The sequence below is a fragment of the Stigmatopora argus genome, chromosome 12 (genome assembly GCF_051989625.1).
Source record: "Stigmatopora argus isolate UIUO_Sarg chromosome 12, RoL_Sarg_1.0, whole genome shotgun sequence".
In the NCBI taxonomy this organism is placed as follows: Eukaryota; Metazoa; Chordata; class Actinopteri; order Syngnathiformes; family Syngnathidae; genus Stigmatopora; species Stigmatopora argus.
The window spans coordinates 4,753,271-4,769,389 of NC_135398.1; the positions used below are offsets into that span (position 1 = coordinate 4,753,271).

General features: G+C 43.2%; 1 protein-coding gene across 4 annotated transcripts in view; it reads right to left on the minus strand.

The window, feature by feature from the left end:
* piezo2b (piezo-type mechanosensitive ion channel component 2b) overlaps window positions 1-16,119 on the minus strand; it is a 50,096-nt gene that overhangs the window by 13,599 nt on the left and 20,378 nt on the right. For 2 of the 4 annotated variants that reach the window (XM_077615733.1, XM_077615731.1), the window contains exons 10-32: window positions 15,960-15,995; window positions 15,118-15,238; window positions 14,440-14,615; window positions 13,721-13,951; window positions 13,524-13,644; window positions 13,240-13,433; window positions 12,335-12,462; window positions 12,099-12,272; window positions 10,535-10,576; window positions 9,945-9,974; window positions 8,699-8,946; window positions 7,744-7,904; window positions 7,437-7,613; window positions 7,234-7,356; window positions 5,978-6,178; window positions 5,689-5,893; window positions 4,794-4,895; window positions 4,542-4,707; window positions 2,767-3,010; window positions 1,588-1,705; window positions 1,358-1,514; window positions 1,194-1,283; window positions 83-204 (exon numbers count right to left, since the gene is read on the minus strand). In XM_077615733.1, the coding sequence (XP_077471859.1) occupies window positions 83-204; window positions 1,194-1,283; window positions 1,358-1,514; window positions 1,588-1,705; window positions 2,767-3,010; window positions 4,542-4,707; window positions 4,794-4,895; window positions 5,689-5,893; window positions 5,978-6,178; window positions 7,234-7,356; window positions 7,437-7,613; window positions 7,744-7,904; window positions 8,699-8,946; window positions 9,945-9,974; window positions 10,535-10,576; window positions 12,099-12,272; window positions 12,335-12,462; window positions 13,240-13,433; window positions 13,524-13,644; window positions 13,721-13,951; window positions 14,440-14,615; window positions 15,118-15,238; window positions 15,960-15,995 (3,367 nt within the window). The remainder of the gene's footprint in view (window positions 1-82; window positions 205-1,193; window positions 1,284-1,357; window positions 1,515-1,587; window positions 1,706-2,766; window positions 3,011-4,541; window positions 4,708-4,793; window positions 4,896-5,688; window positions 5,894-5,977; window positions 6,179-7,233; window positions 7,357-7,436; window positions 7,614-7,743; window positions 7,905-8,698; window positions 8,947-9,944; window positions 9,975-10,534; window positions 10,577-12,098; window positions 12,273-12,334; window positions 12,463-13,239; window positions 13,434-13,523; window positions 13,645-13,720; window positions 13,952-14,439; window positions 14,616-15,117; window positions 15,239-15,959; window positions 15,996-16,119) is intronic. The other 2 variants (XM_077615732.1, XM_077615734.1) reach the window with 1 other exon arrangement.

Here is a 16,119-nt window from a genome sequence, read left to right on the forward strand (position 1 = left end):
AACACCACACAAAGTAAGTAGCTTAGGAAGAGCGGCGGCGTTAGCTCAGCATCATCAGCACGGGCGCGGGCCACGGCCATACCCTCGTCCTCATCGGCGGGGGGCGGGGCAGGCGTCTGTCCGTCCGTAGACTCCTGCGCTACGCTTAGCATCTTCTCCTTGCCGCGCTTAAACTTTTGTTGGCGCACTTTGATGCGCTCCATCCTGAGCACATGCAAAGGATGGGAAAGGGGAGGGGCTTAGTATGTGGATTCCATGTGACGCGACACGCTACCGTAATTCTTAATCGGGGATCAAGATATCGCAATTGTGGAATGTTATAGTTTTACCTCAAGTGTGGGAATTTTCAATGTGTCGAGGTGTCAATCATTTTACAAACTAACAAAACACAATATATCAATTATCATTCAGAAGCAAAGAAGGTAGTAAAATAAACAAAGATGGTTACAGTAATATCATCACAACTAGTTTACAGTGTAAGAACAATAATACAAATATGAAATTGGGGGGAGGCGGCCCGGAGGTTGAGTGGTTAAGCACCTCGGCCTCACAGCTCTGGGGTCCTGGGTTCAAATCCAGGTCGGTCCACCTGTGTGGAGTTTGCATGTTCTCCTTGGGCCTGCGTGGGTTTCCTCCAGGTACTCCGGTTTGCTCCCACATTCCAAAAATATGCATGATAGGCTGATTGGACACTCTAAAATTGCCCCTAGGCCAATTCAGTGTGTCCATTGCCTCTGGCTGGGATAGGCTCCAGCACCCCCCGCGACCCTAATGAGGATAACGCGCTTCAGAATATGAACGAATGAATGAAATTGGGGGGGAAAAGCCAAATAACAATTGGAGAATATGTCACTGAGCACCGGGGGCAGTGTCGACCTTCAGGAGTAAAATAATCGTCCTAATATAATTTGAAATTGATGAATCAAATATTAATAAAAACAAATCAAAACAATTCAAATGAACTCGGAGCATGTCCCTCAATAAAAAAAATGGTTCCAGATCATTGAAATAAGTGTTGTATTTATTATTTTCACTTATTTGGGTCTTTTGCCGGGAAAACGCACCTTATGGAGAAGCACTACCAATTTCGTCATACGCAGTTTCTGGGTATGATGACAATTAGGCTTTTGTCGAGTCAATTATTATTATTATTATTATTATTATTATAAAGGGTTAACAGTGCGGTGTCTTACTGTCGTTTGAGCTGCTCCACGGATTTGCACTCCACTTCCAGCCGCGCCCGTACCGCTTTGACGATGGTGGCCTGGAAGAGCTCCGCCCCCCTGGACGACACAACGCGCGCAGAGCGCCGCTGAGAACGGCGTCCGGCTCTACGGACCGAGCGCCACGTGCGTACCTGGAGGCCAGGATCTGCGCGGCTCTGATGTCGGCCACCACGTGAAGGAAGTAGTAGCTCATGAAGACGCGGCGCTGCAGCAGGAGGAAGGCGAAGCAGATGCTGTCCCAGATGATGCCCGCCTGGTCCTTGGGGAGCTCGCAGCGCTTTTCCGCTTCTGCTCGGGTTCAGCGTGTCAAGGTCGCGGTTGCGGTCGCGGTCGGACGTGCGCGTGTGGAAGCTTTTCTTACCCACGCCTTCCTGGTTGGTGTCTAAGTTGTAGTCCTTGATGGTGCAGGACAGGCTGAAAAGCTGGATGAGCCAGCACTTGTTGCGGATCAGAGAGTCGATGTAGCCGCAAGCCAGGATCTGGCAAAAGAAAGAAAGAATAATCATCAAAATATGTTCATATTTGTTTTCAGTAGATTACTGTTGAACTGTTTGGAATAAGGACAAAGTCAACATTTTGAAATGTCTTTAAAATGTTCCTATTATTCCTCAATTTTTGGTTTTTGATTGTTTTATCATAATAGTAGAGCAGGGGTCGGGAACCTTTTTGACGAAGAGAGCCACAAACAATTCATATTTTCCAATGTTATTCCTTGTGAGGCATACTACAAATTTAAAAGTCAAAACACATACATGTAAACGAGTGCCTTTTCAAATTTTTTTTTTGTAATTTCACCACTTTTAAAGTGGAAAAAAATGATTTTTTTAAAAAAAGATTCTTATACTGTTGCTAATCAATGAGAGGATGCATTCCAGAAGAGTCTACTACAAAAAAATGAAGATTAAAGCAGTTCTAGATGTAATATCTCAGTTCTGTCACCAGCGATTTCCATATTTTAGCTCACAGGTTAGCAAAGAGCCAGAGGCACCCATCAAAAGAGCCACATGTGGCTCCCGAGCCATAGGTTCCCTACCCCTGTAGTAGAGTCTTGAAGATCTCAAGTGTCTAGTTGGGACCTACAGTTGTCACCAGGAAGAAAATATCCCTTAAAATACATGTTTTGTAGATTGTTCACCTTTTAGGTTTTTTCAGAAATACACTAAATTTCCTCATTAAAAAAAAGTAAAGAAAATCCCAAAAAGCCGTTTTTCTGCTTCACTTGCAATAATTCTTGCCATATTATCACTCTTTTTTTTTTTTAATCCTGAAAGGTACTGATGCAATCTTTTCCAATTATATATATGAATGCATTGTAGAGAGTAGGTCAATTCCTGAAGTTTTGTTGGAAATACACGTAATTTCCGCAAAGTCCGTCGCTAAAAACGTTTTCATTAAACTGTGTAATATTATATTCTTGGAAGATATATCCATCTGGCGTGCAAGGTTGGCGGTGTACATCACTTCTTGAAACGTATGGAATGTCATATTTCAAGAAAAATTCTTGTTGGACATCATTGTGTGTGGCAAGTTGTGTACTCACGGACAAAATGTTCTTCATGGTGATGACAAAGATGTTGTAGGCGATGAGGAAGTCCCAAAAATGGAGAATCTTCTTGATGGGCTTGAGCAGGAGCTCTCCGCCAAAGAGCAGGAAGTAGAAGCAGGCCACCAGGTAGCCCATGCAGAAGACGCTGATTCGTGTGGTCCCCGTGATGAAGATGATGGTCAAGACGAACCAGAAAAGGTAGCTGAACATGATCACCTTCAGCATGTCCAGATAGGACCTGCGGTTCAAAAGAGGAGAGAGAAAAATATTCACAAAAAAACAGTAGCAAACACATTGACTGCCATCATTTACGCTAAAAAATTCGATCCATTTGAACTTGGAGGCGATGGTAGTAAATGAATAGTTTTTTTGGAACATGAAAAAAAGTCCTATATTTATTGAGCGCTAGAGTTAAGAAAGCAAACCTGTGTTAGTTTATGGCATACCTTCATGTTGAATGATCGCTCATTCAAGACTACTTCTCGTTGGGAAGTGGTCGTGCGTTATCCTATTGTGAGGACATTTGTGAGCATCATTTTGGGAATATTTTGAAGGGAATACGTACAACAGCAAACAGCCCATCGATAGCCAACGTGAGGGTGGAGGCGTGGCAAACAGCTAACCCGCCCAGAACGAAGGAACAAAATTAGAATTCAGTTTTGTGTAAAGTTACATTAAACGTATGTTTGAGTGTCTGTATATATTAATCCAAGTTCATTTAAATTTGTTTGTTCGGTTACAAGTGTGTTGTCGTGGAAAGTCCCCCCGAAAGCAACCCCCCCCCCCCCCTCCGCGAAATGCATCTAATTTTAGTTCTATTAAACACATTTTATTACTATTTAACCACTAGTTATGTCTTACTTTGTTAATAGATGGCGAATTAGAAAAAATAAAACATTTTTTCCAATCCAATATCTTTTTTTGTTTTTTTCCCCAGACGGTTGGAACGAATTAATTTGTTTTCAATTCATTTCAATGGGAAACGTTCGCTCGAGTTACGAAAAGCTTGACATACGAAAAGCTCAGTCCTGGAACGGATTAAGATCGTATATCGAGGTACCACTGTACGTATATATAAAAAGAGGTTCATTTGTAAAGTAAAAAATATCCAAAGTCAAAATTGACTTTCCAATTTGTCACGTCAATACTTCTGCACGTACACTCGAAAGGCAAAGTGGAAACGCTTTCCGTAGTATGACGCCAGGCACGTCTGCCTATCTGCAAAAAGCCAGCAGCGTCCATTACACGATGCGGTGAAAACATAGGAAGCGGCGTTCATTTGACGGCCAGTTGGGGATGATCCGCCGGCGCCTTGATGCTTCAAAATACCTTTTCCATACTTGAAAGCTATTTATTGAGTTAGAGCGCAGGAGTGGGGTGGGGGGTGCCTAAGTAGCGCAAGTGACCGACAGAGTGTTTTTACAGATTATGGATTTCTACCCCCGCCCCCACCCCCGCTCGCCATCCGTAATTTGATCCCGGTGGGGGGAAACGGCGATGGAATAAGTGCAGGGCGGCCGCGGCGTGCTCTCGAACCTCGCGCCGAGGCTTTGTTGATGGACGTAGAGTGCGTTAATAAAAGACTTGACCGCTTTGTGCGGTAAAACACTACGCGGGCGATCGATGGTCGTCGCCTAACGCGTCCTGACCCCGTGCCTCAAAAGGGCGCTCGCCGCCTCGCCTGACCGCACGGCTCTCTAAAGGCGCGATATTTGCGGCGGCCGAAAGTTGAGACGTCGGCGTGAGTCTTTTTTTTGTGGACGGCTCACCTGCAATGGATAAAGTCTGGTACGGGGTTGTGTACGCTGAAGGAAGACGCGTCCAGGTCTCGGCAGATCTCCACGTTGTCGCCGGCCATGATGCGCACGGCCGCCTTGTTCTCGTCGTCAAACACTTGCCTCTGCATGGAGGCGCACAGCAGCAGCATGAAGTCGTCTGGAGGGAAGGAAAAAGAAGGAGCACGCTCGCTTTAGTCGGGCCCGAAGCGCGGCGGCGAGGTGGGAAAAGGTCACGGGACGTACAGATGAGAAAGGACGGATTGGGCTTGGACAGGAAGTCGGGAACGTAAAGCCACTTGATCACGTTGGAGTCGGCCGTGGAAGTGGGGAACCTCCAGGGGTAGTCTGAAAATGGGCAGGAGGAGGAAAAGACCATCGGGATTGGTTGACCACTTAATCATTGGCTGACATTGACAGTGGTACATGTCCAATCCATTTGAACTAGGAGGGCTGACAGCGAATGAAGGAATGTTCAGCCCTCTCACTTCAAATGGTTTTCTTAGTTTCATGGTGAAAAAAAATCACAGCAGAACACATGATTGGACGCCTATCATCAACAGTACTAAAAGAGTTAACCAGTATTAGATACTATACGAGAAGCATGTATACTTTGTATTTATAGTCATTTTACACATTGATTAAGTAACATTGGCATTCATCTATTTTGTTTATATCACTACATGAAGTATACCATTGGATACAAAAGTAATTACTATACATTTTATATCGTGTAAACTATATTAAAATTACCATAATGTAGCTATATTAGTATGAGGTGAAAACTTTGATATGACACAAATCACATTTGATTATTTAAATGATTTCAGCACCAAATTTTATCGTTTTTTGTCTTTTATTTAAGTTTAAATGGATTAAGTAATTTTTTTATATATGATTTGAGAATAGTTTGCTAAATAAAAACATGATTTTTACAAAAAAAATATGTATTTATTTTTTATATACAGTATTTGATTGTATAAATGGAATAATGTGGAAAGTACACCTACAGTAAGTATTTTGTATCTAGTATTACATTTTTTTTTAAATGAACAGAAACATTAATTTTATTTTCCCTAAATGATGTTGGGTGTCAAAATTGAAGTGGGAAGCCTAAAAATCAGAAAGAACATTTGCAGACCTTTACATGCGGCGGGTGGGATCCCAATGCAGACCAAGTACTGGAAGGTCAGCATGCAGGCCAGAAAACAGCAGTACTTGGGCCAAATTTCAGCGATGGCCTTGCGACGGCGCCGGTACATGACGGCGACCAGGGCCAGGGCGTGCAACGTGGAGTAAAAGTCCATCCGCTGGCCGATCACATTCACGCACAACAGCAGGCAAGTCTGCCGAGAGACAGAAAGAGAGAGGAGCGCTTTGATTGATCGGGCACCGCGTCGGCCGACGCCGGAAAAAGCCGAGGCACCCACCTCCAGGCCGAACTTGTAGAAGAAGTAATTGATGAAGTATTTGATGAAGCACACGATGCCCACGTCCAGGTGTTGTCGCGTCACGTCGTGGAAGATGATGCGGGCGGCGGGAGGCGACAGCTTGTTTCTTAGGCGGAAGTACAGCTGGTGGCGGTAGATGGTCACCTCAAACGCCAGCAGGGCCAGGATCAGGAGGTTGTGCTGTGGACACAAACACGGTTTGTCATTTTTTTGCATGATTTTATTTACCAAAACGCTTTACAAGGATTCCTCAGGTTACGATGTCCTCGACCTACGACATTACGACCGCTGTGTCTCGACAGCTAGGATGATCCTTTTTTCACATGATGACCCCAAAGGAAAAAATCTGGGTCTTCTCGATTCATTCGAGTATTTACCAGAGAAACGAAACTCAACATTATTAAAAAAATAAATTAAAAAAATTTAACCTGAGAAAAGAATGAAATACCAACGCAGATCGGTATGGATATGCTGTGTTTGGACCTAAAGTTAAACCGTCATACGAAAACAGCAAATGGCCTTTTGATTCCACGCAGACCTTGCGTCACCAACGGTCAAAGTCAAACCACTTCCGGTTGGCGTAACCTTAAAAGTAAGAATGATAATGTCACGAATCAGGGATGCTTGTATGTTTCGTGCTGTGATTTGAATGTGACGAGAGCTCGGTTTTCTGGCGTGTCCCCTTATTGAAGTATAACAGCATCCCTCTGAATGGCTGACATGTCAGCATAAACACTCAACTGTCTGACTGATTAATCAATCTTAGTCTTATTATTGGGTTGACATGTCAGCACAAATACTCAACTGTCCGACACTGATCAATTACTTTTTGCCTTGCAAATGACTAAAACGTATCTGTCCAAAGTTCTGTCAGCTTTGCCTGTACATAAGACTCACTCACTGGTCATTCGGAGAGAGTTGCAGGACAACAGACTGTGAGCGGTTCACGCTGTTTAAGCTCTCCCCATTCTGCAGTCTGGTAATAAACTAAATCTCCTTTAAATTGGTCTCACTCCTTCTTACCCTGCCCCCTGAAGTTATTTTTCAGATCTATCATCCCCAAATGCACCACAGGTCTGACTGGCATGAGAGAGGGAGGACTGGACGAGTGGAATTTGCTCATGTTCGCTTACAAATAAACCATTGAAAAGCCTAACTCAGTCCCTGTATGTAGAAACGCCTTGTATACGTACGTGTTTTTTTTTTTGGGAGCAAATGCAGTCATTACCACTTACCCTGATGTAGCCAAGCAGGTCATCGTTCTTCTGCAGTCCCACCCAGTTGGCAGGATCCACCGGTCCACTGTAGAGCAGAGATCCGCCCATTTCGTCCTGCTGCTCCTCGGTGTAGGCCGCCGGCTGTCCCGAGGAAGCGACACGGTCTCTTGAATGCTCCTCCTTTGCCTTAATTCCTACCGCGGAGTGGCGGATTTTCTCACCATGGTGCAGTTCTGGGAGTAAGTGAGAGGCTTGATGGACTTGAGCTGATACAACATCTTGCAGACGATGATGACGCACGTCCAGACGCTGCACACGCTGGACGCCAGGAGGCGATGCTGGCCGTAGGGAAGGGCGAAGGCCCACGAAGCCAGGAACACCCAGTTGAGCAAAGACACCTGCCCGGGCAAAAGTTAGCGTAGAAGCTGTTAGCGAGTCCAATATTTTTTTCAGTCGGCGCAACCTTAGCGCTGCGGGGCCATAGGATTATTAGCACGATGCAGGTGGCTAGCTCGAATTTGGCATTACCTCTCGGATGGAGACCATCACAATGTAGCAGGAGACAATTTTGATGATGTGGATCTCCAGGAGCCACCAGATGAACAGTTGCAGCTTGTGGAAATACTCCAGGAACTTGAGGAAGAGTACCGTCAGTCGGTCCACCACCAGGTGCCATTTGCTCTTCAGGTCTGGAAAAAGAAGATTAGCATAGATCTCACAAGGTATCAAAACTCGAGAAGATTACCATTCATCAGGCATGCTTGCATTGTAAACCCGTTTTTAACTCCTGATTTTATAATAAGACGCAGAACTCGGTTGGACCTCCAAACCATGTGAAAACAGCTCTAGGATTATACGCGTAATAATTCCTACTTTAACAAGCGTCCAAAAGAGTTTATGGAGCCTTTAACAAAACGATCACGTTCCAATAGTAAGATAACGTGTTAACTGTCTTGTAAAGACAGTGATAAAAAATAAATAAAAATCTATCAAAATTGAAGACAGAGCTTTACAACAGATACAAAAATCTCCTTTGCCAAGGAAAATATCATATAACGATGTGAAGAAAAAAACAAAACACTGAGCGCTTGCGCTATGCACCACGTCAGAACCGTAAAGGCTGCATAAATCTGAGCCACGAAAAAAAAAAAGTACACTAGATGGACCACAGGCACCGTGGGGGCGGTGATTAACAGGCGCACTTTGGCCCGTGGGAGTCACGTAAATCTTGGTGGCGGGATATTCTCCTCTCGCAAACTCCGCCAAAACGTGGATTTCAATGAATTATTCAAAAGTCATTTGGAGGAAGTGATAAAGATAAGACCGAGCTGGAACCAGGCCTGGCGCGATTTACCGTTATTGCGTTGTGTTTAGTGTCACCTGAATCCTGATCATATCAACATAATAGAAAACAACGAGAAAACTTGTTGACACTTTGTTTTTCTCTCTGAAAGAAGCGATAAAATTTGGACTGCGGTCATACCGGAGCTCTGCTCGGTGCTCGGTTCTGGCTCGGTGCCCATGCTGAAGCGCTGACTGTCGTCCGTGCTGGACTGCCCGGCATCGGCGAGGCCGCCGGGTTTAGCGGCGGCGGCGGACGAGGCGGCCGAATCGTCCTCACCCGCCACCGGGGTCCGCTGGCCCGCCGCCTCGCTCCGGGAGAGCGAGGCTTCGCCGGAGCTGGCGCTGAGCATAGTGAGGTCGGCCAGACTTCCTTCGGGGTGAACCAGCCTGGTGGGAAAACTTGGCGTTACAAGATTTAAGGACACATAACATGTTAGACTGTGACGCTTTGGATTTATGAGGACATGAGGACTTGTGTGTTGATGCTAATTTCAATGAAATCAAGGTTTTAAGTAAATTTACAGGACAAGTGCATCTTTTTATGTCAGTTATTAAAAAAATAAAAGAGAATAGTGACATTTTTCTACCATTTGTTGTTTTTAATTAAAAGCAATGTGGGGGAAAAAACTAACAAAAGAGGAAATAAGACCCTATTTAATATTGACTCACCTCTTAAAATTTACGATAGACAACCAATTCTTTAAAACTGGGGAGACTGGCTGTAAATGCTGTAAATGGAACTCTAGTGTATTTTGACTGCCAGCCTCTCCGAGTGAAAAAAAAAAAAATTGGACGTCTAGCGGCGTCAATGGCAGCCAATTATTTTCAACTAATGTCCTATAAATCTTTTCTATATATCTTTTTTTTTTCAAATTAACAGGCTAATGATGATTTCATCTGCATTTTTCCTTCTGATGGAAAGCAACCACGACTTCAAAATGTTTCACAGAAGAACATTTAGAAATATCAAGTTTTTAGTTTTCTCACAGGAAACAGATCATTAACTCGTGCAACAATCGGCACCTTTATAGAGCACGCTTACCATTTTAACAGCCTAATTACGTTCCGACATGATAGAAATTGAGGATTACTGCACTCGGATCGCCCGTTTTTTTGGTCCTCATGAGTCCATAAACGACACAACAACAACACGTACAGAGAAAAATCAAGCCGATTCTCCATCGCAAAGATTTTTTCCTTCATTTGGACGAAGAAGCCAAGTGCAAAAAGCGGTGCAACATTCTCTCGGCATTCTTTACAAAAACCCGACTCGATCTTAGGGTTTACGCTCAATCAGAGGGGGGTTTGGCTGCATGTCAATCACAAGCAACTGTGATATTATTATTATTATTATTATCATCATTACGGGATATGCTGACACTTACTTTTGCTCCTGACCTATTTTTTGCTTGATGCTGCTCAGGACAATAAAAAAAGTGCACAGAATGAGCAAGAGAGAAATCCATAACATCACACGGAATGTGTAGACAGAATCGTGTTGCATTCAAATGCTCGAATTCTAGGGGGGGGATTTCAATCATCGGGGTGACAAGCACATCCAAATTCACCTAACCGGAAAAGGAGTAGGAAGGAACAAGGCAAAGGATAAAGTCGAGTATTAAAACATGCATTTACCTAGTAAAATATATGCTTAGTTTATAGTATGTCTGGTGGAGTGTTTTATAAGCCTGGCGGGACCCAGGTCTGGTTCATTTCATTCATTACCTCTCCGAAATAAAAAAAAAATTACATGGACGGATGGTGCGTTCATCATGTCTTCCGGCTATTGAGATGTTTAAGGAGTGAGCAGAGCGGTCGTAGTTCAATTAATTTACAGAAGAAGTAGTTGAGGGTAAATCGGGGGAAGGTGGGTCAGATGGTGAGGGGAGGTCATTTGGAAGGGACAAGGAGAAATGTCACAAGTTGATGGGTGGATCGGGAAGTGGAAGCCAGAGAAAGCGAGCTTCTTACCCACCTATTCATGATCAGATATACACGCCCGCTGACTTTAGCGTGGCTGCGAGAGGAGGAAGATCGGTAGCGCACAGATTACAGCAAGTCACAAAGACAAAAAGACAAAGAAAATCCCCCCAAAAACACAACATGAAGTATGCGCAGTTTTGGGAATTTCATTCTAGACCAAGGGTGTCAGACTCGGGTTGGTTTGCGGGCCGCTTTAACGTCAACTTGATTTCACGTGGGCCGGACCATTTTAGATATAATATTTAGATTTTTTTTTAAATAAATGGATTAAAAGAACTGGATTTAAAAGCCCTGAATATTCAGTTTTTTATAGATCTAAAACAATGTTTATTTGAGCTTTTTTTTTAAATATATTTTTAGATTTTACAAAATGATTTTTGAACTAAAAACACAGAAAAAATGGATTAAAAAAATGACAATTATTGATTTAAAAGGGGTAAAATCAGGAAATTTAATATACATCTATAATCTTCATTTTAATTTGATCCTAAAACAGAAAGTCGGCACTCATGATTTACTTTCCCGGGCCACACAAAATGATGTGCCGGGCCAGATTTGGCCCTCGGGCCGCCACTTTGACACATGTGACTTAGCTGCATCTGAAAGTCAAGGTGGAGGTGGGGCAAATAGAGCCAACCCGGGAGAAGAAAGGTATCAAAATTTTAAACAAAATTAGAATTACATTTAGTGTAAGGTTAGATTAGATTCATTTTTGAGCGTGTCTGCATCGTAATCCAAGTTCAATTAAATGTCTTTATGTTATGTTACGAGCGTGTCGCCGTGCAAAAAAAATGTTTTTCCAATCCAATATCCTGTTTTGGGTGTTTTTTCAGAGTCAGAACAAATTAATTTGTTTTAGTTCATTTCTATGGGAAACGTTCGTTTGAGTTACGAGAAAATCGACATACGAGCTCAGTCCCGGAACGCATTAAGCTCGTATCTCGAGGTACCACTGTAATCAGAGAAAGGAGTCAAAGTCAAACAAATCAACACATGAGTAGTAGAAATCCTCCATTTCTTCCTATGGGGAAACTTTTATCTTTTAACCATTGCCAAGAGGGTTTAGCAGGAAGGACCCGTCGCGGGTGGTGAACATAGCAAAGTGGTCGATTGGACGTCCACTCGCCGCCCTCTCAGAGACTCGTAGACTGGCAGACTACTGTGGAAAGCCAGTGGAATCATTTAACGCTCCTCCCAGCCCAGACAGTCCCTTTTTCTCCCTCTGGAAAACGCCACAGGACATTAAAGTCTCCACGCAGCTTCTACCACCGAGCTGTGAAACACATCTAAACCGCCCGCCCCCACGGTAGCAAGTAACGGCTCAACGCTGGAATATAATTGAATATAAAGCTCTAAAATAGCTGCCAATCAAGAGTTGGCCACTCTAAAAAATGTCTGGCAACGAGTGACTTGATGGGATGACTTCTCTTGCCAGGAGGTTAGCAGAATTGCCACTGCGCACAATTCCAATAAATTCCAAATAATGACACCCTCCGCTCAAAACACCATAAATAATTCCAGAAGTTAAAAGTTAAAAGGACAAACATCTCACTCACCTGTAGATGGTGCTCTCCTCTTTGGCCACCACCGCCTGCAGGTCGGTGAGCTGCAGAAAACGTTGGTGGAAGTAGTGCAAGTGCAAGATGCACACGAGAAGGAAGGAAGTGGGAATAAAAATCCTGGTGAACAGCTCAGAAAGCTCAAACTTCTCCAGGCCCAGGTCCTTAAAACTGCACGACACGACGAGTCTTAAGAGTTGGTCCACTGCGACGGGAAGATGCCATGACCTCACCTGTCTTTGTTCTCGGCGGAATCGGGTCGGAATTGGAAGGTGTAGACGGCGATGAGGACCAGCATGGTGTACATGACCACGGACATCCAAAAGTACTTGAGTAGTTTTCGCCACCATTCGTAGTGTACCTACGGCCAGGGTAAACGGGTTATTTAGGATTGGATTGGATTGGATTGGATTATTGCCAGGGCAATGGCTGGCGATGCGTTCAATGACGGGGGGGGGGGGACCGAATGCGAGCGTTTTGGTTTTCGGGCGATTGGATTACAAAGCGGTCAATTTTTATGAGGCGGCAATAACGGTCAGCATGCCCCGACTAGACGGATATTGAATTTGCAATTTGGAAGGAAGAAAACAATAAGCTTGGATACATTGTGTCTGTCTGTCCCTTTTGTTTGTGCTTGTAGAATGCTGAACAGTAAACTCCTTTTAATGCGGAGACTGCATTTGGCTATAAGACTTAATTATTAGGAAAATCTAACTGTTTTTTGTGAAAAATTGTGTTCATTTTTACTAATCAGGTCATGAATGCAGTAAATTTGAATCTTTTTGGTCAGCATTTTAAATCTTCTTTATCTGTAATAACTTTACAATTGATAATACTAATAATAATTTGAATTCATTTCTGTCCGTGTAAAGCTTTTCCTTTGGAATTAATCCTGTTAAACTTTGTAAAATATATATATATATAATTAAAACGATATATATATATATTTCTTTTCACCAGGCGTTTTGCCTTTATTCTCTTACTACTATTATAAAATTATAAGATTACACATTTCTTGTTGAGAAACTACATCTCTCCTATATAGTTTATGACTTTATCTACAATAATGCTCCAAATTTGTTGCTGAACAGTGACAGTGCTAATTATTATTTAGTATCAAAATTGTGAAAGAGTGTACCTGATAGAGCACCACGCAGGAAAGGAACATCATCATGTAAATGATCTTGTACACGACGATAGTTCCTTCGAAGCTGACGAAGAAGAACATGCCGCCACAGATGTAGATCCAATACTTGACCAGCAGGGCCATGACCAGATTGCCCAGCACGTGCATGATGTCCCCCTCATCTTCTTGCTCGGATTCCTCTTTCTCTATAGAAGACGCACGGGGTCTATCATTCATTCGTGAGGTCGCGGTTCAGTCCCTCGACGGGCGAGCGACGTGGCCTCCTTTCCATTCACCTTTGATCTTTTGGTCCTCCACTTGAATGCCGAGGAGACCCGCTTCGTCCTCTTTCTGTTTCTCCGACCTCTCGGTGAGGGTTTGCCTCAGTAGCAGCCAGAAGCTCAGCAGACACAACACCTGCGGGAATACCGTCGGTTAGCATTAGCTCGTTTGGGGATCTAGAAGGATAGGATTAAAAAAAAAAAAAAAAAACCTTGGAAGAGATGGAGTGAAAATAATTCTTCTTGGGCACGGAGAGTCCCGGCACTTGCGCGACGCCTTCAAAGCTGAAGAAGTACTGCAGCACGATCAAGAGGTTGCCGTAGGCCACCATGAACGGCGACGACACCATGGCGTAGTGGCGCCGGTCGCGGACCATCCACAGCATGCACGACCAGATGAGGAAGACGAACGTCAGCCACGAGATGTACGTGATGCTCCACGCCTGGTGGGAGAACGGCCAAAGAAACATAACATGAACAAATTTAAATGAACTTGGATTAAGATGCAGACTCAGTCAAAAATAAGTTTAATTAACCTTACACTAAACTTAATTAGAATTTTGTTTGAAATTTTGATACCTTTCTTCTCCCGGATTGGCTCTATTTGCCCCGCCTCCACCCTGACTTTCAGATGCAACCTATCGAGGGTTGTTTGCTTTTGTCTTCCCTTCAAAATATTCCCAAAATGATGCACACAAATGTCCACAATGTCCGCACGACCACTTGCCAACGAGAAGTAGTATATACGCCATTCGCACTGACTAAAGGGAAATCAAAAGTGAAAAAAATGCAACGCTCCGCCCAGTGCTCGTAGAGACATTACACGAAGGAGTTGTGACCAGAAAGACAGTGGCCATGATGTTCTTATGAGCAGCCACTTGTGTCCACCGTCTGCTCGTATAACCGTCCGCGATCGATGGCGGTGCCTTACCATCATGGCGATGAGTGCGACGATGTAGCTCTGCTTCATGATGAAGTGGAAGACCTTGACCATTACTCCCACGCCACGCTTTCTTAGGTCGCCTTCGCTCTCGTCAGACTTGTCCTCTCTGGAGTCTTCGTCCTCCGGAGGGAGAATCACCTCAAACGCGCAGAGGTCTTCCTTCTCTGCTCCGTTCAAAAATAAGGGGTACGTGGCGTTCATATATTTTTTGGGGGGTGGATGGGGGGTGTCCAAATTTATATGTTTATATAACTGTCCCTTATTTAGTTTTATGCAATTAATAATTAAAGGGAGGAATTCATGTAGACGCTGGCCACAATTTCTGCTGGCACAATCCATAAAATTTAGCACATTACAAGAACTGTACCACTTAATTTTTTGAATTACTTGAAATGCTTTTTCACATAAACTCCTAACGCTATCAATTCTTTTGCGATATCTTGGGAACTATTTCCACTTCCAGAGTTTCAGATTAAACTTCCCACATTTAAACATCCAATACATTCACATTTTAATATAACCACTGCAAATTTATGTGCAGGTTCCACAGAATTGTGTTTTAAATTTTGATATAAATTTGATTCTGACAATGCATTCTATTTTAAAACCCTTAAAATATGAATTTTATTCTGACAATGCATTCTATTTTAAGACCGGCGGACGGACCTTTGCCATGGCTGACGGACTGGGCGTCTTGGTACTGAGGCGTGGCGTACAAGTCCAGGTAGCGTGGACCGTTGTCGGTCAGCGTGAAGTCAAAGGAGGTTCCGTTGGGGGCTAGCACGACCTAGTTTGGGAAGAAAGGAGGATAAAGAAAATGGACAAATACTCACAAAACTTTTAACAAAGTAAACACAACAATCAAGTACTTTGAAACAAGCGAATACTTGTACGAGAAGTGACAAAGTGAAGTTTGGGCAGTAGTGTCATCTAAGCAAATTGGACTGTAAGAAAAGCAAGTACGACGTAATCAAAGTCGACCATGAAAATAAAAAGACAATCCAAGCAACTAAAAAAGTATTGTAACGTGAACTAGATTAAGCAGAAGTACGTAATCTAAAACAGTAAATAAAGTCATCAAGAAAATGAGGCATGGATTAGAGTATCAAAAGTAAATAGTAAAGAAGTATAGGGAGTCCTCAAGTTCCCACATAACTTCAATTTAGGCGTCGGATTTCACAGTTAAAGTCGAAATGTACGTCAAAACACTTGGGGTAATTAAAAAAAAAAAAAGTCTCATTTTTTTATTTTTATGAATTTGACCTTTTTATACTGAGCATTGGTGTCAGGGTAATTTTTCCTTTGGCTAAACCTACAAAACCCACGGTAAAAAAAACAAAAAAACGGTAAAGATACTCGTAAGGTCCAAGACGTCGTAACCAGAGGACTCCCTGGACGGCACGAAAAGTAATTCAAGTCAACCAAATGAAGTTACCCAAACAAAGCGGGTGGTCTAAGTGAATAATAAAAGCATCGGTCAGTACATTAGTATATCTTGGTCAAGTTACCTCTGTTGTACTGATGGCATCCTGGGTAGAGAGCAGCTAAAAAAAGAGCAAGCCAGGCAAGAGCGGTTAAGACTGCTTTGCACTTTTTAATTAGAGGCAGGCAGCTCATTATGTATATTAATATTATTATCAATTTTTCACTTTGACTTGACTTTAAAAA